Genomic DNA, 22,342 nt, shown 5'->3' with positions numbered 1-22,342 from the left:
CCATTCATCCACGACCATCACCTCATGTTGCAGCATGATAATGCACGGCCCCATGTTGCAAGGATCTGCACACAATTCCTGGAAGCTGAAAACATCCCAGTTCTTGCATGGCCAGCATACTCACCAGACATGTCACCCATTGAGCATGTTTGGGATGTTCTGGATCGGCGTATACGACAGCGTGTTCCAGTTCCTGCCAACATCCAGCAACTTCGCACAGCCATTGAAGAGGAGTGGACCAACATTCTACAGGCCACAATCAACAACCTGATCAACTCTGTGCGAAGGAGATGTGTTGCACTGCGTGAGGTAAATAGTGGTCACACCAGATACTGACTGGTTTTCGGACCCCCCCAATGCAGTAAAACTGCACATTTTAGAGTGGCCTTTTATTGTGGCCAGCCTAAGGCACACCTGTGCAATAATCATGCTGTCTAATCAGCATCTTGATATGCCACACCTGTGAGGCGGATGGAGTATCTCAGCAAAGGAGAAGTGCTCACTAATACAGATTTAGACAGATTTGTGAACAATATTTGAGAGAAATAGGCCTTTTGTGTACATAGAAAAAGTCTTAGATCTTTGATTTCAGCTCATGAAAAATGGGGGCAAAAACAAAAGTGTTGCGTTTATAATTTTGTTCAGTGTATATGTAATGTATGGAATTGCAAAAACAACAGACAATGGCAAAAACAACAATTGCAAAAACTAGTTCTTTGTGTTTGTGGCTTTACACAAGCTCTCGAAAACCAAAGACTGTAAATCATATACCTTTTTCTCAGTGTTATGCATACAATAGCATTATTTAATTGAGTACTTCCTACTAATTTTATTTAGGATTTGATGGACTTCTTCATAATGCTCCTGTTGCCGCACCGAGGCTCTCCTGAATTCCCACAATTGAGTTATTCTTACATTAAAGGAGAAACATCATTCTCATTTAAATGGAAATGATGGTGTCCTCATTCCATCAAGCAGCTGTAAACAACAACTCACCAAAGATGTGCAACACAGTGCATAAAAACAATGCATGTTAGTAATATTTGGAAGTTTGTGGTACAGCAAAGCATTTCAGCAGAACAATACTGCTTGAAACCAATTTGACACTCAGGAAAAGTCAAATCCACCCTAAATTTATTTTCTTGTTAAATATTCTGTTATATCTATCACATTATGGAATTTATGGAAACTTTTTTTCATGTTTAATTTAAACTTCTTTAGCAATCATGGCATTGATAGTGGATATGTGTGATTTATTTCCGTTAATCAGTTGTCCAAAAGTTAAGGTTAATATTAATATTAATATTTAGTAATTTATTATTAAACATCACTGTTATGTATTATTAATATTACCGCAATTAATTCTCATAAATAAATACAATTCAAATTTTATAAATTCCATTTTAAAAATCCATTAAAAAAATAAGTTTTTCTCATATTACAAAGATTTTATACATACAAATATTTTATATACAAAGTTTTTCTTATATTAAAACAAACGTTTTTAAATATAAATTTATTTTAAAATCTGTTTAAAAAAATATTTTAAATACTTTTAGTTTGTAAAATATATTTTAATTTTTATATAATTAAAAAATATATTAAATATGAAATATATATTTTAAAATATTGTATATAAATAGATATTTAGATAAATATTGCCATTGATTTCAGGCATGCCTAGTTAAGCTGGTGAATATAAATGAACACTCTGAGAAAAAATACAAAACTGTCAATGGGTCAATATCCTTTCAGATGGTACTAATTTGCACTTTTAAGGTGACCATTTTGTAACTTCTTTTTAGCTTTCCTCCTTGGGTCGGTTAATTAATTAATTTAATATTGCCCAGCCCTAGTCACAATCTTGATAATAGCCCCATTTATTTTATAGCACACAATCACTATTCCAGCAACAGACTGGCATACTCTCTACTTCTGCCAAATACAGTTTACCTACGGCTACTATCGTTTTTATACCTCAGGAAGAGTTATTGTGCTGCAATATGGTGTCATTATGTTGCCAGATTTTTAAATGGTTTCAAGACATCTTAATCTGGGTTTAAAGTGGGTGGAAAACAGTGCCAGCTTTGAAGTTTATGTGTTTAAGAGTCCGTGCTGCCCTGAGGTGAGTTTGGCAGCCACGGCACCTAAATGAGCGGTTGCTAAATGAATCTACGCTGGAAAGGAAGCAGCCTGTAATTAGCTATAATAGCTCGTCAGCTGCATTGCCTACAGAGAAAATAAGAGACTAAGAGAAATTGCTGCGTTCACACTGCTCAGCATTAAGTTACCGGCCACTGAAACAATTACAAAAGCTGTTCAGCTGCGATTTGAGTTTGTTACCAAAAGCATGTGATTAAAGTATTAAAAGACAAAATACTGCAGTGATACTGTAATGTGATGGTATCAGGGGTTCACAGCTTTTTATTTGTTAGTTGAGCCCCTGGAATTTATTTTATTTTAGTTTAGTTTAGTTTAGTTTAGTTTAGTTTAGTTTAGTTTAGTTTAGTTTGTTTGTTTGTTTTTGTTTTGTTTTGTTTTATTAAAATTGATGTTTGTCCAGACACAATGTTCTAATAAATAAATATGATGAAAATAAAAATAAGTATTGGTCATATTTATTTAATTTTATCGAATTTTGTAATTATTTGTTTACAAAAAATAAATTGCAAAAATCTACTTAAAAACATATTTGTACATTATAATATTTATATTTATGTTGTTTAATTTGGTATAACTCTTGCATAACACTCTCATAAAAATATCTCTAAGAAACAAATATTTCATTTTCATTTTCAGCATTTCTTTTCTTTTTTTTAATATCATTGATATACTGTTATATAATTTTTATTTTGAAATATTTTATTTTTATATTTTCTGTTTTCATTTTAGTTTTGGTTAAAGTTTTAGTAATTGTGTCTTTTTTTATTTTTTTTAATGTCTGTAGTTTTTATTAAATTTTAGTTTTTAGGTTGTTTATTTAGTTTTAGATATTTTAATACTTCAACTGAAACTAAACAAAAACTGTAAAATCGTTATGTTGTCATGTTGACTGACCAGTCCTTTTACTCGTCTGTCCTGTATCAGCCAGTGTCCCCACTGGAGTCTGCCGGAGACGTACCAGTCCTGTCTGATGCCCAAAGACTGTGTGGTCAATGAATGGAGCTCGTGGGGCTCCTGCTCAAAGACCTGCTTGGACCCCAGTGTTCCTCAGGGCTCACGCTCCCGCAGCAGACAGCTGATACGGCTTCCTACCGGAGGAGGGTCCGAGTGTCCCCAGCTGGAGGAGAGCCAGGACTGTGAACCTGAAGGGGATGAGGTGCCGCCCTGCCCTGTGTAAGTACCACAGACGTGCTGCTTTCTCACTACATTATACATTTGTTCATCATGTATGTGTTTTCAAGCCTTGAAAATTCCCTGGTTGCATCTCATGCTATATTAGACCGAAAACTGAAGTGTAATTTTCCAGTATTCAATACATATCTATTAGACACTTATATTTTTTCTACACTTATATGTAGGGCTGCAACAACGAATCGATTAAATCGATAAAAATCGATTACTAAAAGCGTTGGCAACGAATTTCATAATCGATTCGTTGTGTCGCGCGACGCGGAGACGTTTGATTATTAAAAAAAAAAAAAACTTTAGTTGAGCGCGGAGCGGAGTGAACACACTCGGTCTCTCTCGCACACGGATGCTAGCAGAGTTTGGCGCCTCATAAATAAAAACAAAAGTAAAAAACAAAAAAAAAACGAGCGGAGGTAGAGGAAAGATACATGGCGGAGGCAGAGAAATCCGTGCGACCCAAGTCATCCAAGGTGTGGGAGCAGGGGCGGCGTTTGCGTATGGCAGAGTATGGCAGTTGCCATACTCTAGCCCAGTCATGTGCTGTGAAAATTATCCAAACTTGAGTCGCTTATAATTCGTTTTATTATTTTAAATCAGAGAGTTTTAAAAATAGTAAACCAATGATAAGCATTAAAATAACTTGTCAGTAAAACTTCGTAACGCCATTGGATCATCGAGCTCTCAGCGAGACCTCGTAACTTCACCCCGCCTCCGTTCAGATTGACGCGCGCACAGCCTGGAGAAGATGAGATCTCTGCTTTTTCGCAATGCAAGGGTGAATAAATAATTGGTGTTTGAATAGTACAGCGTTTTCTTTACTCAAACACTATGTCAGTAAAGGATAATGTTTTTGTGTGTTTGAAGAGTGGAGAAGAATTAGTTATTTGCTGTCTATATACGTTTTAAATATCCTGTGCATTATGTGCATAAGCGCTTAATTTGAGATTTTGGCCAAGTGTATTAAACAACAAGAAAAAACTAAGCGCCCATATAGCTACAATCAAAGTTATATAACCTGTAAAAGTTGATGAAAGCATAATGCACTTAATGCACTTATGCACTGCATAACAGTTACAGCCGTTCTAACGACAGACAAAACACTCCATCTCCGTCATTCTCTGGTCAAAAACATTATTAACTCCATTTGAGCTTGATTTTCATATAATGTTAAGTGCAGGTGTCTGATACAATACCAACGCTAACGACGCAGTGTTGTTAAATTATTAAATTTTTGCACTCTCCCCTATGTTTTTGTGTTAGTCCATTTTATTTTATTTTATTATTATTATAACAGCTCAGGGATGTTCAAGGAGCAACATGTTTGTGCACTTTCTAAAGATTTTAGTTCTGTTTTTGAATAAAGGGTTGGAAATGAATGCTTTTTTGTTTTTTGTTTTAAATCCGATTCATCGATTAATCGAAAAAATTATCGACAGATTAATCGATTATTAAAATAATCGTTAGTTGCAGCCCTACTTATATGCATGCTATATGTGATGCATACACTACTGTTCAAAAGTTCAGTAAGGTGTCAGTAAGAGTAAGAAAACTGTATTATATTTTGTAAAGAAAAATGTATTATATTTTTTAAAGAAATACTTAATACTTAAATACTTTTATTCAGCAATGAATGCATTAATTGAATAAGTATTCAGCAATGAATGGTTTAAATTAATTAAAGTGGCAGAAAAGTAAAGTTCCCCTTCTGTCGTTCACTTCGACGTTGTGTCGAGTGTATGACACTAGGGGTCGCTCTTGGGAGCCCAAACACCTCTGACATCTTTGAGAAAAGGCCAATGAAATTGGGTGTGCAGAATTTGCATAGCTGGCCACACCTGGATATCCGGGTATAAATAGGCTAGCGTAGCATCTGCTCACTCGTTCTGTTTTTCGGAGCCGATGCAGCGTCTCTTTGTGAGAAGCAGCACTCATTCACCTCTCATACAGCGGTCTCTCCCTCTCATACACAGATAAGAGCTGTGAGAGTACCCCTAGGTGCTTCAGCGGCGATCTTTAAGAGCAAATTTCTTCTAAAAGAGTAATTTCTCTAAAAAGCTTCATGGGCGGAACTGTGTGTGTCGACAAACATACCTTTCCATCCTTGTTCTTCTGGTGCAGGTTCACATCTCTCCTAAACGACCGGCGTGAGTGCTGTGTTCAGTGTTGGGTTATGCTCACGCTGAAACAGCGCTCGTAGATGGTTTATGTCCCGCTTGCGAGGACATGACCATAAGCGTGTTGCGCTCGTGGCTTGCATTCATTTTTAAAAGAATGAGTCACTCTGACTGCTTCCCGCTCTGGTCCTTCTACTTCCGGTTATGAGGCCGCAGCGATGTGCGTCGGGGGAGATCAGGTGGAAGCGAGAGTAGTTCTGTTGGGGGATCCCCGCGGACCTCTCATTTCTTGCACGCTTTGTGTCTTCTGAATGGGTTTGACAGCTTGTCCTAGGGTGAGTTTAATCGCTCATTTGGCGCTCGCAAAGAAGATGAGCTGTCTCTCGCAGCATTGGAGGGCGGGCTTGAGCCATCAGAAGCTGATGTCTCAACTGAGCAAGCTTCTTCACCCTGTTCCGAATGCTCGCGGCAGGGTGATTGGTTGCTGGTTGCTGAGCATGGAAACGTGGAAGGCTCTTTTTTTCAGCCAGGAAACGATATACCAACTCCTTCGTCCTCACCACCCTCGATGGGGGTCCAGCGAGGGTGTATATGGGGTCTCACAGGTGGAGAGTGCTATTGCGGTGCATTTCTGCTCGCGAACGCCACCACTTGGTGGGGCCACCCAGTACTCCCGTGGGAAGGGCACAATTTGACATCTGCGCCCGAATCTCTGGAACCTTCATGTTGGTCCCTGGATGCGACCAGGAGGAACTCAGAGACCTTCTCACCAACAGTGGTGAATACCATTACTCAGGCCAGAGCACCCCTCGACGAGGCGGCTGCACGACCTGAAGTGGCGCGTTTTCGTGAATTGGTGTTCCCTCGGAGATGTGGCATCGGATCTGTAGTCTCCTTCCTCCAAGGAGGCCTGGACAGGCACCTGTCTGCTTCTACATTTAAGGTGTACATGACCGCGATCGCGGCTAACCATGACACTGTGGGAGGCAGATCGGTGAGGAAGCACAATCTGGTTATTAGGTTCCTCAGAGGTGCCCAGAGGTTGAACCCTCCGAGTCCATGTCTCATTCCCTCTTGGGATCTTTCTGTGGTCTTACAGGCCTTACAGAGAGATCCGTTGAGCCCCTTCAGTCAGTCGAGTTCAGTGCCCTCTCCATGAAGATGTCCCTCCTGACTGCGCTCACTTCTGTCAAGAGGGTGGGGGATCTTCAAGCCCTCTCCATTAACGAATCATGCCTGGAGTTCTGGCTGGCAGACTCTCACGTTGTCCTGAGACCTCGGCCTGGATATGTGCCCAAGGTTCCCACCACTCCCTTCAGGGATCAGGTGGTGACATTGCAAGTTATCCCTTTCCAAGAAGGGGACCCCGACCTACAGTATCTCTGTTGTGCCCAGTGCGAGCCCTACGCACATACCTGGATCGCACTCAGAGTTTCAGACTTTCTGAATGGCTCTTTATCTGCTTGGAGGACAGCAGAAGTGCTGTCTCCAGACAAAGGATCTCCCACTGGATTGTGGATGCGATCCTGATGGCCTATCAGGCCGGAGGCTTACCTTGCCCACTGAAAGGGAGGGCTCACTCTACCAGGGGCATGGCTGCATTAGCAGACCTGGCAAACGGGGCCTCTCTAGCAGATATCTGTAGAGCTGTATGTTGGGCTACACCTAATACATTTGCTAGATTTATAATCTTCGAATGGAACCAGTTTTTCCCGGATGTTGGTGAGTGAGGTCTTAAGTCTTGGGTGTTGGAAGGTTACAAGGAGGAGAGTTACATTTGGTCGTGATACGCTGACTTGTCAACATCTGCACCCCTGTGGACTCGTGACGCAGTTCGGCAGTTGTGGCGTTTAGTATAGGGACCCCTATTGTCGTACACTTGACACAACGTCGAAGTGACCGACAGAAGGGGAAGGTCTTGGTTACGTATGGTAACCCTCATTCCCTGATGGAGGGAACGGAGACGTTGTGTCCTTCTTGCTACAACCCCGAACTGCCTCTGAGTGGGATGAGACGCTTCTCGACTCCTCAGAACAGAACGAGTGAGCAGATGCTACGCTAGCCTATTTATACCCGGATATCCGGGTGTGGCTAGCTATGCAAATTCTGCACACTCAATACTGAAGACTGGACTGATGTTGAAAATTCTGCTTTGAATCACAGGAATAAATTACATTTTTTAAATATATTATAATATAAAACAGGTATTTTAATTTTTTTATAATATTTCACAGTATTACTGTTTTCACTGTAAAGAGCCGGTTAGTCGGCTACCTTTTTTACCATGAAAAAAACTTCACAGCTTACAATATTAATGTTTGTTCGAAACTGACTGCAAATGCAGAGACTGACTGGTATAAAAATATGTATGTTATTTTTTTTCATTTTTGCTGCAGGGCCAGTAAAAATGTTGGCAGGGCGAGTGAAAACTTGAACCAGTGGCTCGACAGGGTCAGACTAAAAAAAAATCTTTTTTTTTTAGCTCTATGATATCTGTATGCATGATTTCATGCAGTCAGTTTGAGTGAGTGCTTTTGAATTGCAGATATAACACTTTCTTATTTAGACATGACAGCCAGTCGTATCTCTGTTTGGAATCAAAGGTTTTCATTTTCATGGTTTTGTGTGAAAATGCATCGCATCATCGGAGTGATGATATTATGAGAGGTACGCCAACAAATTGATATCATCTTGTCATATCTCATTATGTGTCAACCCAAAGAAAACATTGTTGCTCAGAAGTTGCTCTTTCGTGTAACTCAAATGATATAATGCGGTTCCTAGTAAGCCTGTCATTGAAGTTTCAACTATCTCAGATGTTTCTTCTTCAGAGAAATCAGTTAGAAACAAATGAGACAATTGTTGACATACAGTAAAAGTACAGAGCAATAAAATGAACAATCTGGGCAAACCTCCAAACGCTTTACCATAGTGGATGATTTATGCATGATTTAAAATGAATATATTTTGACATTTGCATCACATAACCAGCTCTATATGTATGGCTGTTCTGATGTAGTAACTGTGCTCTGTAGTGCACCTGGTACAGCAAGTCTGTTAAAAATGAATCATGATAAAAGAGCTCAAAGACTTATAGAAACAAGGTAAAATAGCACGGTTGCTTCAGCAAATGCATCTTTTAAATCTCTCATATGCACATTATTTTAAAAAATGGTAATGCATTAAAACTCACTCAACATTTAATTTCCAAACTTCCACATTACCTGCAAAAACCAACATAATAACATTGCCAGATTCAAGTTCATCTGTTTCGGATAGAACTGAACATGCTTTCTGGGGCCATTCAAGACATGCAAAAAGCAAACCTATCATTCTGTAGACTAGTGTAGCATTTGGACCAATCAGACACACAATTTTGCATTTGATTTAACAAATCAATTAGTTATTAGATTAACAAATAGTCACAGACCCCTCACCCAATACACACACCCGGTGCCAGTAGGACTGTCAAGGACTTCAGGCCCCCGGTTCCATGGCAACCCATCAGATAACACTAGTTTTATTGCTCAAAGGAATGCAAATGCAGAGCATCTCACTACCTGTTTCCTATAGGAAAGACATTATGCCATAAAAATGGACTTTTCTCTAATTAATTCATAGAAAAACCTTTCTTTGAACGAACAAACATATCATTCAGGTCACTGTGTATATTATTACTGTTCTTGTATATGTTTTTGTGTATTATATACAGTTTTATGCATGCTTATGATAGATCTCTAGTTAATATCACTCTAACTGTAACATGTCTGGTCTCTATCAATTCGTCTTCGGATGATCTAATTGAGAGCGAATATTACATGTTGATACCTATGCAACATATTAATGTCCTAAGAATCTTTAATAGTTTGTATAACAACTTCTAATCCAACCCCTTTGCAAATTACCATGCTCTCAGACAAAGGGTCATAAAACCCCCAAGTATTTCCAAACTCCCGCTTGGAAATTCAGCCTTTCTCATTGGTCAAGCCCATCCTGAGAGGTGTGACTCTTCGCAGACCTTAAAGGGCTCACGCACAGTTCTGCCCACTCTCTTCTGCAAAAGCTCTACTAAAAATCCGGACTGCTGCCCGTGTGGAGAGCCTGAGCTGGTACCGGCGTGCCCGGTGGGCTCCAACATATCTCAGTCTGCGGTTCTGTTAGATCCTAAAAGGATGTGAGCTAAAACTCTTCGGGGCACTTAAGTTTTGCGCCAGGCCTTGCGGCCTTGACTTTCCATTCAACCAAAGCTCCTCGAACCTCAGAACCAGAATAACATCTTGTGGAATTCATCACTCTTCAACCCGGAAGAACGTGATTGCGAGTCCAAAACCTTGAAACCATCAAGACTTTTCATCTGAGACTGCATTCCAGACACACGCCAACAGCCATGGAAGTGCAAGTATGGTACATCTAACTAAACTAAACAGAGATTTAGTATAAGTTATAGACCCTGTTATAAACGGCGCTGATGGTTTTACTCAGGTGGTTAACTGACTCTTTCCATAACTGCATTCTTTTTTCTCTGATGGCTTCATTCATCCACTTTAGCTCCCCTTTTGTATATACGCATGAGTGTATGTATGTTTGTTTGTTTGTTTGTTTAGATTAGTTATGTGTGTTAGCATTTAGTTAATAAAAGTTGTGTGCACAAATTACATGAGTTTCTGGTTCTGCCTTGCAAATGCTCTAATGCATTAATACTTAGGAAAGTATTTCCTGTGGCCACGAAAATATCCTTTCTTAGAGTTAATATGAACTTACACTGAATGGTCACTGGACGAACAGATCAGTTGATGACAATTTAATTCTGTCAGCCGATATACAGTGAGGAAAATAAGTATTTGAACACCCTGCTATTTTGCAAGTTCTCCCACTTAGAAATCATGGAGGGGTCTGAAATTGTCATCGTAGGTGCATGTCCACTGTGAGAGACATAATCTAAAAAAAAAAATCCAGAAATCACAATGTATGATTTTTTAACTATTTATTTGTATGATACAGCTGCAAATAAGTATTTGAACACCTGTCTATCAGCTAGAATTCCGACCCTCAAAGACCTGTTAGTCTGCCTTTAAAATGTCCACCTCCACTCCATTTATTATCCTAAATTAGATGGACCTGTTTGAGGTCGTTAGCTGCATAAAGACACCTGTCCACCCCATACAATCAGTAAGAATCCAACTACTAACATGGCCAAGACCAAAGAGCTGTCCAAAGACACTAGAGACAAAATTGTACACCTCCACAAGGCTGAAAAGGGCTACGGGAAATTGCCAAGCAGCTTGGTGAAAAAGGTCCACTGTTGGAGCAATCATTAGAAAATGGAAGAAGCTAAACATGACTGTCAATCTCCCTCGGACTGGGGCTCCATGCAAGATCTCACCTCGTGGGGTCTCAATGATCCTAAGAAAGGTGAGAAATCAGCCCAGAACTACACGGGAGGAGCTGGTCAATGACCTGAGAAGAGCTGGGACCACCGTTTCCAAGGTTACTGTTGGTAATACACTAAGGCGTCATGGTTTGAAATCATGCATGACACGGAAGGTTCCCCTGCTTAAACCAGGCCTGACTTAAGTTTGCCAATGACCATTTGGATGATCCAGAGGAGTCATGGGAGAAAGTCATGTGGTCAGATGAGACCAAAATAGAACTTTTTGGTCATAATTCCACTAAACGTGTTTGGAGGAAGAAGAATGATGAGTACCATCCCAAGAACACCATCCCTACTGTGAAGCATGGGGTGGTAGCATCATGCTTTGGGGTGTTTTTCTGCACATGGGACAGGGCGACTGCACTGTATTAAGGAGAGGATGACCGGGGCCATGTATTGCGAGATTTTGGGGAACAACCTCCTTCCCTCAGTTAGAGCATTGAAGATGGGTCGAGGCTGGGTCTTCCAACATGACAATGACCAAGCACACAGCCAGGATAACCAAGGAGTGGCTCTGTAAGAAGCATATCAAGGTTCTGGCGTGGCCTAGCCAGTCTCCAGACCTAAACCCAATAGAGAATCTTTGGAGGGAGCTCAAAGCCAGAAACCTGACTGATCTAGAGAAGATCTGTGTGGAGGAGTGGGCCAAAATCCCTCCTCCAGTGTGTGCAAACCTGGTGAAAACTACAGGAAACGTTTGACCTCTGTAATTGCAAACAAAGGCTACTGTACCAAATATTAACATTGATTTTCTCAGGTGTTCAAATACTTATTTGCAGCTGTATCATACAAATAAATAGTTAAAAATCATACATTGTGATTTCTGGATTTTTTTTAGATTATGTCTCTCACAGTGGACATGCACCTACGATGACAATTTCAAACCCCTCCATGATTTCTAAGTGGGAGAACTTGCAAAATAGCAGGGTGTTCAAATACTTATTTTCCTCACTGTAAGTAATTGTAATTAATCATAATTAATTGTAATTATTTATATACAGTTCCCTTTTAAGCTAATTTGCTACACTAGGATTGTTATAGTTCACTAAAACTAAAACCATAATTTTATGTTAATGTTAACTAAAATAAAATAAAGGTAAACTAAACTAAGCTAAAATAAAATAAAATTGCCAAGGCAACATTTATTTTATTTTTTTGTTTTTTTTTGTTTTTTAGTTTAACTTGATGTACTAGAATAACAAAAACTAAAATATTAATAAAAATAATAATAATAAATTTGTAGGCAAAATGACAAAACAAAACTGAAATTAAAAACTGCAATAAATAATTATATAATTAGAATTTTATATAAAAAGTTGTATAAACATTTCAAGTGATTAGAAATGTAACTAAAATTAAAATGAAAAAAAAAAGAAGAAATTTATTAAAACTATAGTATTTTAGTGATACCTGAAATAACACTGCTGCAGAATTGTCACAATTTTTTTCCAGCCTGGCTTGAAAATGAACGTAAATAGAAGCTCAGACCATTTGGTCTGATAGCATTTGACTTCATATTGAAATCTCTCACTGTTGTCTTGGCGAATCTGAGCAGAGTTGGAGACATTGTCGAGATCTCTTCTGAATCTCTAGAAGAGACGCATGCTGCAGGAGAACTGTGTAACTGAGAAACACTCTAAGCTAAGTCGCGATCGATTTAATCTTACTGCTGTCAAGGAGAAGCAATTGAGATGTTAACGAGATCTCATTTGGGATTTTCCTATCCTGTGGGCATGTAAATGAAACAAGCACTAAAAAAAACCTAGAAGTCACGTCTCAGCATGCTCTACCAACTGTAGTGCTTTCTGCTCTTCATGGAGAAATGCCGGCGTGGAGCGGGATGCCCTGCCGGGAGCCGCTTGACCCCTGCTCTGCGTGAGCGGTGGTGCCAGTGAGAGTCAGCACATGAGCATATGGAGACGGGGTGAGATGGATAGGGCTGGTCTGTGCTCCCGAGCCAAGAGAGATGCACTGACAAATGGAAGTGATCTTAAGAGCTCAGTGACGCTGCTCTAATCTCGTTCTCTCACAGATGGCCCGTGCTGGCACGCCGTCACAGGCCACACAATGCTTTCTGAGCTCCCACGTACTATGAACAGGCAGCTCGAGAAGATAATGGATTTTTGCAATTCTGTTTCGCACTATAGCGAAAGTGGGAAAGAGAAATCACAAATGACATCTCTTTAATATCGCAATTTTTTTCCAAGGCAGAAATAGGATTAAATGGAGGTTGAATGGAGATTCTGAAGTCTTTTCAGACTATAAAAGGCCCCAGTAATCAAATGTGTCTTGAGGTTTAAGAGATCTATCCGTCCACCCATGCACCTACCTATTATGCATCCATCCATCCATCCAGTTGTATGCCAGTCAAAATGCTTTTATTTTCCAATTAAATTCCTGAATTTGTAGGTAAACAGGCTACTGAATTGCTATTTGCATTGCAGTTATAAGAAGTAGAATTAAAATGCATTTAAGTTCATATATTGTGATACTTTTTTAATAAATTTTTTTTACTAGAAACATTTGTCTTATTATGATTTCAGACATTTATTATAAAATTCTTCCAAGATCCATTTTATTGTTTGTTTGTTTTTAACGCATTCATTTAAACATTTATTTGGATATTCTTGGTTTATCATGTGTAACGTGCAAATGTACACCACAGTGACACACAATCCAAATGGAATGACATCGTTGTTTGGAAATGTTTGGAAAGATTTATTACAACAGGATGGTTGATCCAAAGCACAGGTTCAGAACATAATAGCCTGTATTTGACGTTAATTTCAGTTATGCCTGGCGGAGCACCGAATGGAGCGAGTGTCGTGTTGACGCGCTGCTCAGCCAGCAGGACCGGCGGCGTGGGAATCAGACGGGTTTGTGTGGCGGAGGTGTTCAGAGCAGAGAAGTGTACTGCGTCCAGGCCAACGCAGAACTCCTCAGCTACATCAATACCAACAAAGACAAACAAGGTACAGGTATCTGCTTGACAGTGTATATTTATCAGAAGTATGACATTTTTCTTAGACACACTTTTGTTGTTGTTGTTGTTGTTGAGCGAGTCACTTGAACAAAACAACGATTGGCTGATTGCACAACAAAAATGTGTTCAGTCCCAAACCCTTCACTATAGTGACTATCCTGAGCTGTGATAAATATTGATTGATTGACTACTCCAAATCTTTATAAGCTTCATATGATTCCTTAAGAGAATATTTATAGTTTCATATGATGCCAGAAGCAAATCTTTTTAAATTCCATTAGTTCCATAAGAGAAAGTTGAATATATATTTCCTTTATAGTTCTATTTGATGTTATGAGCGAATCTTTGATTCATATGATTCCATAAGAGAATCTTTGAGTTTCATATGATGCCATAAGTGAATCTCAAGTTGTTTCTATAAGAGAATCTTTTTAAATTCCATTTTATTCCATAAGAGAATCTTTATAAGTTTCATATGATGCCATAAGCAAATCTTCATTAGTTCCATTTGATTCAGTAAACAACTCTTTATTATTTCCATTTGATACGATGACAGAATCTTTGTTCTTTGTTCTTGTTTTGCCATAATCATATCTTTTATAAGATTCATAGGACTCCACAAGAGAGACCTTAAGTTTAATATAGTGCCATTGAAGAGTCATTGAGTTCCATATGATGCTGAAATTGAAAACCAGTTTATTATGAGAAAAAACATTGAATCAATTATTTATTTATTGCAAAGTATCTATTATAATAAAATGACATTTTGTGATTTGTATGTTGCTTTGCAAACATTTTTGTACCTCTCAGAACAATGTAAATCCTAGAATACATGGATCTATCCGTCATGCCTTTCCTCTTTCCTTGCTTTCTCTGTCCACCACCCACATGCATGTGTGTGTAAATCTTTTACTCTACTGTATATATTGCATCAGCATTTCTTTGCATGCTCCACACACACACAACATCAGTCGATTAATGGCCCACCCATCTTCATGGAAAATACCTATTTTTTTTTTCTTTTTTTTTTTTTAATCTTTCTCCCTCCTGCTCGCTCTTTTGATGCTCAGAACTGTAGGGCGAGCACATTGAAACTTATCGTAACGCACATGTCTCCGTACATTAGAGCAGATGAGCGCTGACTGCATGAAAAGCTCCAGTTAAAGAAGCGCTATTAGAACAGGCCACTGGTGGAGCTGCGTATGCTGGGAAATCTGCGTCCTTATCAGCGCGGTGCAGGAGACGCCTCGCTTCACTGGGGGGTAATCTGCTCCGCCGACAGCAGATACATGAACGCAGACGGTGCAGAAAGTTAAAGAGAAAATGTGCTGGAGCGTTAGTCAACTGATGGAGTCGTGATGTTCTCGCCCTGGGAGGATGTTGTCAGCTTCAAGATTCTTTGATGTGATGAAACCTTCATCAAATCTATCTGGAAGTGATGCTCATTTACATTTCCTTCTAAGAACACAACACTGCACTCACAGCACAAACAGAGAGAAATTTCCCACAGGTGGCTTCACTGTCTTAAAACCAAGTGTTTCCAAAAGGATTTGATGGCATAGGAGAACTTCCAGTTTGATTCCATAAAGGAACCTTTAAACATTTAATAAGCAAATCTTAATGTTCCGTTTGTTCCAAAAAAGGTCTCCTATAAAGCCATAAGAAAATACTTATAATTTCCATTTGATTTCATAAGAGAATCTTTATAAGTTTCATATGATGCCATAAGTGAATCTTTGCAATTTCTATTTGATTCTAAAAGAGGGAATTTTATAAGTTCAATTTGATTGCATATAAGATTATTTAAAAGTTTCATATGATGTCATAAGCAAATCTTTATAATTTCCATTCGATTCCATAAAAGTTTCATATGAAGTAATAAGGAAATCTTTATAAATTCCATTTGATTCCATAAGAGGATCTTCATGTGTTTCATTTGAATGCACATGAGAATCTTTGTAAGTTCCAAATGATTCCATAAGTGAAACTTTAAATTCAATTTGGCGCCATATAAGTTTAATATGATGCTATAAGTCTTGGCAATTTCTATTTGATTCTAAAAGATAATTTTTTTTAAGTTTCATATGATCGCAAATAAGACTCTGTAAACATTTCATATGATGTCAAAAGCAAATCTTTATCATTTCCATTTGATTCCATAGGAGAATATGAGTTTCATATGAAGTCATAAGCGAATCTTTATGAATTCCATTTTATTCCCTAAGAGAATCTTCATATTGTACGTTCCATTTGAATTCATAAGAGAATTTACATTTGGCTTCATATCATATTATAAGTATTAAACTGATCAATTTTAATATGATGCCACAATTGAATCTTTATGAGTTCCATTTGATTTTGCAGGAGAATCAAGTTCCACATGATTGTATAACAGAATCTTTCTACAGTAAATTTCATGACTCCATAAGTGAATCTTTATAAGTTCCATTTGATTCCTTAAGATAATAATTTCAGAGCCCATATGATGCTGAAAGAGAATCTTTGTTTAATGTAATGCCATATGAGAATCCTTGAGTTCCATATGATGCAGAAAATGAAAATGATTCTTGATAAGAAGAGAGTTCTTTACTGAAGTGCTGCAAAAATCCATTGAAGAAGCTTGATTTTGAGAGTGTAGGAGGAATCGTGCGGCTTTTGACTGGCTGAGATCTGGGCGCAAGTAAAAGCTAACCAGCTTATACCTCACATTATTACATTACTGTCTGAATAAAAGTCAATGGAGGCGATGTACGCTGAATAAACTGCCGTGACATTTGATTGGACAGAGCTATATTTGGAGTCTACTATGAAAAAAAATGACTGCTTTATAGGGGAACCGAATGTGACAGATGTGATTCATTTTTGGCATTGCAAACCATTGGGTTTGGCTGGTTATCATGAGCAGTTTGGCCCTGCTGGTAAATGACATAACCAGAGGTTGCATTAACTGAACATTTTTCTGTCACTTACCAAACTGTAAAAACATTGACAGATAATTCAAAATGCTTTGTGTTGTTTTGACAGATATAGAAATAAGTCGTCTGGCCTATTGCATTTGGTGAAGAAAATTGAGAAAATAAAATGTGAAATTAGACTGAGAGAGGTGTGAGTTAGAATTTAAGGAGAGAAACAAGAGTTTTTCATATTTTACTGACAGGTAAGAGTAGAGCATGTCGGGGAAATTTACAACCCAGTCCATTAGAATGACAGAAAATGATTTTACATCAGACGTGCCTGTGCATTGTGATTTAAATGGATATCATTTTATTGTATTTTCTGAAGGACTCTTAAAAGGTTGAGTGGTTATATTTTCCCTTGCCTGCTGCTTTTGACGTCACGGCTCAGGATAGTTAAAACTAACCAGCTTATGCCCTGCGTTACCCCTTAAAGCTATAATATTCTGTCACAGTATAGAGCTCATAGTGGATGTATTTGTTTTCCCTTGAATGTTTATTAGCAGTAGTTTGTGTGTTTTGTAGAAGGTCAGTCTTCAAACGGCCAGATGCCTAGTGTCCCTCCCCTCCTGTCTATCAGCTATGAGATCTCAGGTAAGACGTTTAACCCCTTAAAAGGAATATCTGGAGTATTTTTCAACTCAAAGTAAATACACCATCATTGCTTCTGATTTTATTTTAAATTTAATTATATTTATTAATTTTATTATTATTTGTTATTAATATATATTTAATTGTTATATTGTATTAATTTTAATTCTGTAATTTTATCTTATTTCATTTTATACTTTTTATTTTATTTAATCATTTTAATTGTATTTTATTAATTATATTTTATATCATATTTAATTATATTATATTGTATTAAATTATTAAATATAATTCTATCATGTTTATTTTATTTTATTTTGCCCTACTCTTTTTCCTTTCCTTTCCTTTTTGAATCTGCCATAATGGTCTTTATTTGATCAAATCTCTTTGCCTAAAGCATATTTACATATTTTGTTTGCTTAGTCTGTTTACTCTCTGTATTTTTGTAAGCATTTGTGTCCATGGAGAGCTCATTACAAGGGTACATACTGATGCACCACTCTGTGCTTTAGTCAACACTCTCCTCTGGGCACCAGACAACTGACAGAGATCGATTGGCAATGACAGTCATTCTGACAGCTCCTTACTGTACTCTCTTCCTCAGAAGAAATAAAGAAGCATTTTGGTTGTATTTGTTTTATTTGGGTCTTTTAAACTAGACCCTTCTGCCTTTCATTTCGTGGACTCTATAACATGGAGCAAATCAATCAAAAGTATACTGAATACAACTGATCAAATGTGACGGTAGAGACATTTTCAAATAAATGCTGTTCTTTTCGTCCTTAGCAAAAATACTAAGCAGCAGGTTTTTAACTTTGATAATAAGAAATGTCTGTTGAGCACCAAGGCAACATGTTAGAATGATTTCTGATTGCTTTTAAAATTCAGCTTTGCAATCACAAGAATAAGTTACATTTTAAAATATATTCTAATAGAAATATTAATATTAATATTAATTTTTTTTCAAAATATTAATATTAATTTTTTTTTCTTCAAAATATTGCTGTTTTTACTGTATTTTTTTATTTTTAAATAATGCAGCTTTAGTGAGGATAACATACGCAAAAAGTTTTGTCAGGTAGAGTATTAATAAATATCAGGGCCACCTTAGGTTTCTCATCTGTTTTCAAGCAGCTACAGAGCACCAAATCATCCTCATGCTTGAAGCTAAGCCTGTCCGCCTGGGTTTGTCAAAGCAGGCACAGACCGCAAACTTTGATTAGACAGAAAGTTTGCGCAGAAGGTCTAGACCATCTGGCACATAAACAAGGACAACCTGTGCTGTGTTATGTTAACTTAGATGATGGTGCATTACACTGAAATCTGTCTCTCCATTAATTTGGGGAACATGCGGCACCAGAAGAGTTGAACGAGGTGAACTGTCATTCCCCATGCCCATTTCCAGAGTTCAATCATCATTATTTTTTTGAAGGTCTGTGGTGCAGTCAGTCTTCTCATACTTTTTAGTTGACAGTCTGTGCGTGTGGAGAGCATTTTGTTTTGGAAATCTCTAGAGAGCAGAACTCCCCACATATCAGCATGGAGAGCTCCACGAGAAGAGTTTACCTTGCTTTGATGCAAACGCAGCAGTCATGTCACCTGTCACCCATCAAGCTGACAGCAAAATCCTGTGTTAAAACATTAATGCACCGCTTTTGTTTGTGTTTTTGAATTTGTATTTTATAGTTCCTTGGAAGAAAAACAAAAAAATCTCAGTTTCACACATGCTGGGTCCAGATGGGATCTACAGTGCATTCAGAAAGTATTCAGACCCCCTTCACTTTTTTCAATTTTATGTTGCAGCCTGATACTACAATTGTTTAAATTCTTTATTTTTTATTTTTTTCCTCATTAGTCTACACTCCGTACCTCATGATGACAAAGTGAAAACAATTTTAGAAATGTCTGAATTCATTAAAAAGAAAAAAACTAAAATATCACATTTACATAAGTATTCAGACCCTTTACTTAGTTGAAGTACTGTACCTTTGGCATCAATTACAGCCGTGAGTCTTTTTTGGTATGATGCAACAAGCTTAGCACACCTGGATTGGGGGATTTTCTGCCATTCTTCTTTGCAAATCCTCTCAAGCTCGGTCAGGTTGGATGGGGACCGTCGGTGGACAGCCATTTTCAGGTCTCTCCAGAGATGTTCGATAGGGTTCAAGTCAGGGCTCTGGCTGGGCCACTCTAGGACATTCACAGAGTTGTTCCTAAGCCACTCCTGTGTTGCCTTGACTGTGTACTTAAGGTCATTGTCCTGTTGGAACTTTCTGCCCGGTCTGATGTTCTGAATGCTCTGGACTGGGTTTTCATTAAGGCTATCTCTATATTTTGGTGCATTGAGCTTTAGTTAAAAGTTAAAAACAGTGAATGGGGGTCTGAATACTTTCTGAATGCACTGTACAGATTTGCATTTTCTACAATCATTTGAGAACTATTCCTGTGACAGGACTATTTTAGATTTATTTATTGATTTATTTGTTTGTTTTTAATCTTTTAGTAATTCTATTTTAATATTCTAATATTTAATATTTTAGTAATTTATTTTATTGTATTCCATGTGAATAGGGTACTAATTCACCATACTTCCCCATTTAATTACATTTAAGCATTGCAAACATTTTTTGCATTACAAGTGTTTTTTGTTTTGTTTTGTTTTTTTAACTCTATATATCAGAAAATAATGTCAATAGCCAAAAATAAAATACATTTTGACCATGTTTTTAGGAATAAGTGTTACCCAAGCGGAGATTTCTAGCTCTGTACAGAAAAATAAATAAATAAATAAATAAATAATAATAATTTTAAGAAAACAAACTTTAAAGATGGCAGATAAATTGCAGTAAAATAAGCAAAAACAAAAAGTATTTAATGTATGTAAATGTATTTGGGATGTTTTCTACTGAAAAAAACATGTTATAAAAAACTGAAGTTCACAAAATCTCAAAATTGACCAGTACATGAAACACAATGATTTTGCCTTAATTTTATAAATGTAATTTTATAATTATATAAATTCAAATTTTTTATATTTTATTTTTAAATTATTTTGCCTATTATTTTAATTTATTTCATCATTTTATTTCATTATATGACGTATTTTAGATTATTGATAACTGGGAACTTTACTAAATTAGTCCAAATATTTAATAAACAAACACATCGGGTTTGGGGATGTGCATTCGAATTATGCTGAAATCTCAGGAGATTCTGGTTTTCTCCTGTTTTTCCTTTGCTGTGATGCAACAGGGAATCAGGATTCCTCAGAGTGTGTTTAATGTTGCCATTTGTTGTTTCCTGCAGTTACATAAAGCTAATTGTCCATCATGTGTCATGCTCATGTGGGAGTCTTGCTGCAGTGTTTTAATGCGTGTGTTTGCGTTGTAGCATCACAACCTGTAGACATTCGGCTCTGCAAGGGAACGACTCCGAGTACCACGCAGCTGTGTCACATCCCGTGCCCTTTGGAGTGTGAAGTGTCCCCGTGGGGCGCCTGGGGGCCCTGCACCTTTGAGAATTGTGATGAACGGGTTGTGAAAAAAGGTAAACATTGCTGAAACCAATAATATATTCACTGAAAAGGAAATGTCAAATACTGAGGCACAGAGCTGTTTTACAGCCAGAATAGAATATTTCCTTTTGATTTAACCAATATCTTGGTTGCATTACAGCATATCAGCAGAAATCACGTTTTAAACATGTCTTAATATTTCTCTTCTGTACATTGATTGTATTATATATTATAACTAATCGGCCAATTGTTAATGCCATTAAGATATTTTTACATTCTTTTAACATTATTTTAATGACAGTTAAACACATTTGCCCCCATAATTTGTTTTGCATATATATATATATATATATATATATATATACACACACACACACACTTATTTTTTGGTGTATTAGGGCTACTGTTTTGAACACCACAGAATTTTTATTGCTTTACATTTGCTTAATTGTAATAAAGGCAGAATGTACAAAAAAATCCTAAAAATAGGTTTGACTATTTTATTAAAAAAAAAATGTATATATATATATTATTTCTCTATATATTGTTTTACAATTGTTTAATTATAATTAACAAATGTCATGTGCAAAAGGTCCTAAAATTAGATTATATTTTTTGTTTTTAATGAAAAACTATTTATTTTATTGCTTTACAATTGCTTAATTGTAATGAAAAGAAGTCATAAAAGGTCCTAAACATAGGTTTTGTTTGTTTGTTTGTTTATTTATTTATCTTTAATGAAAACCATTTCTTTGCTTTCCTTTTGGACTGAAATGTGAATGTCCATGTTCTTGAGAGTTGTGTAAGATCCACTCTAAAAAAAAAAATAAAAAATAAAAATCAATTCGACGAAAGGTCACACATCCACCAAAAATCACCTTAGGACAAGTTGGTTAAAAGTAATTGGGTAAAATGTCATTAAAAATGACAAAAGTGATGTCACTTTGATGTTTTGTCCTAATTCAGTGACATTTTTAACTGTGACTTACAGAAGGTGTTATAGAGACAACTAATAGACCTTTTGTGTCATGTTTATTTGCAGGTTTCAAGTTCAGACGACGTACAATCACTAATTACCCCACAGGTGGCGAGGGGAACTGTCCTCATCTGGTGGAGGCCATCCCATGTGATGATCCCAGCTGTTTTAGCTGGCAGCTGGTCAAGCTAGAGGAGTGTATCCCAGAGGAAGACATGGACTGCGGGGAGGGAACACAGACTCCACAGGTCCGCTGCATCAACAGCGAAGGTATTAAACACAGCTGGCTTTTGCACGTAAGGTTTACGCTGTAAATAAAAAAATTTTTTTTTTTACTTTTTTAAAAAAAGACTGTAAAATGCTACAGTAAAAACCAGTTCATTAATGGATCATTAATGTCATTTAGGATAAAAAAAAATAATAATAAA

At 37.2% G+C, this 22,342-nt stretch overlaps 1 protein-coding gene across 1 annotated transcript in view; it reads left to right on the top strand.

Annotated features, from left to right (window-relative positions):
* Window positions 1-22,342, top strand: part of thsd7ab (thrombospondin, type I, domain containing 7Ab) — a 148,557-nt gene that overhangs the window by 55,866 nt on the left and 70,349 nt on the right. Inside the window, exons 3-7 of the mRNA XM_058747356.1 lie at window positions 3,088-3,336; window positions 13,687-13,868; window positions 17,359-17,427; window positions 20,815-20,970; window positions 21,981-22,184. Coding sequence (XP_058603339.1) covers window positions 3,088-3,336; window positions 13,687-13,868; window positions 17,359-17,427; window positions 20,815-20,970; window positions 21,981-22,184 — 860 coding nt within the window. The remainder of the gene's footprint in view (window positions 1-3,087; window positions 3,337-13,686; window positions 13,869-17,358; window positions 17,428-20,814; window positions 20,971-21,980; window positions 22,185-22,342) is intronic.

Source organism: Onychostoma macrolepis, chromosome 16 (genome assembly GCF_012432095.1).
Source record: "Onychostoma macrolepis isolate SWU-2019 chromosome 16, ASM1243209v1, whole genome shotgun sequence".
NCBI classification, from domain to species: Eukaryota; Metazoa; Chordata; class Actinopteri; order Cypriniformes; family Cyprinidae; genus Onychostoma; species Onychostoma macrolepis.
The sequence above is the reverse complement of the archived record's forward strand: the minus strand, read 5'-3'. Positions and strand labels throughout refer to the sequence as shown.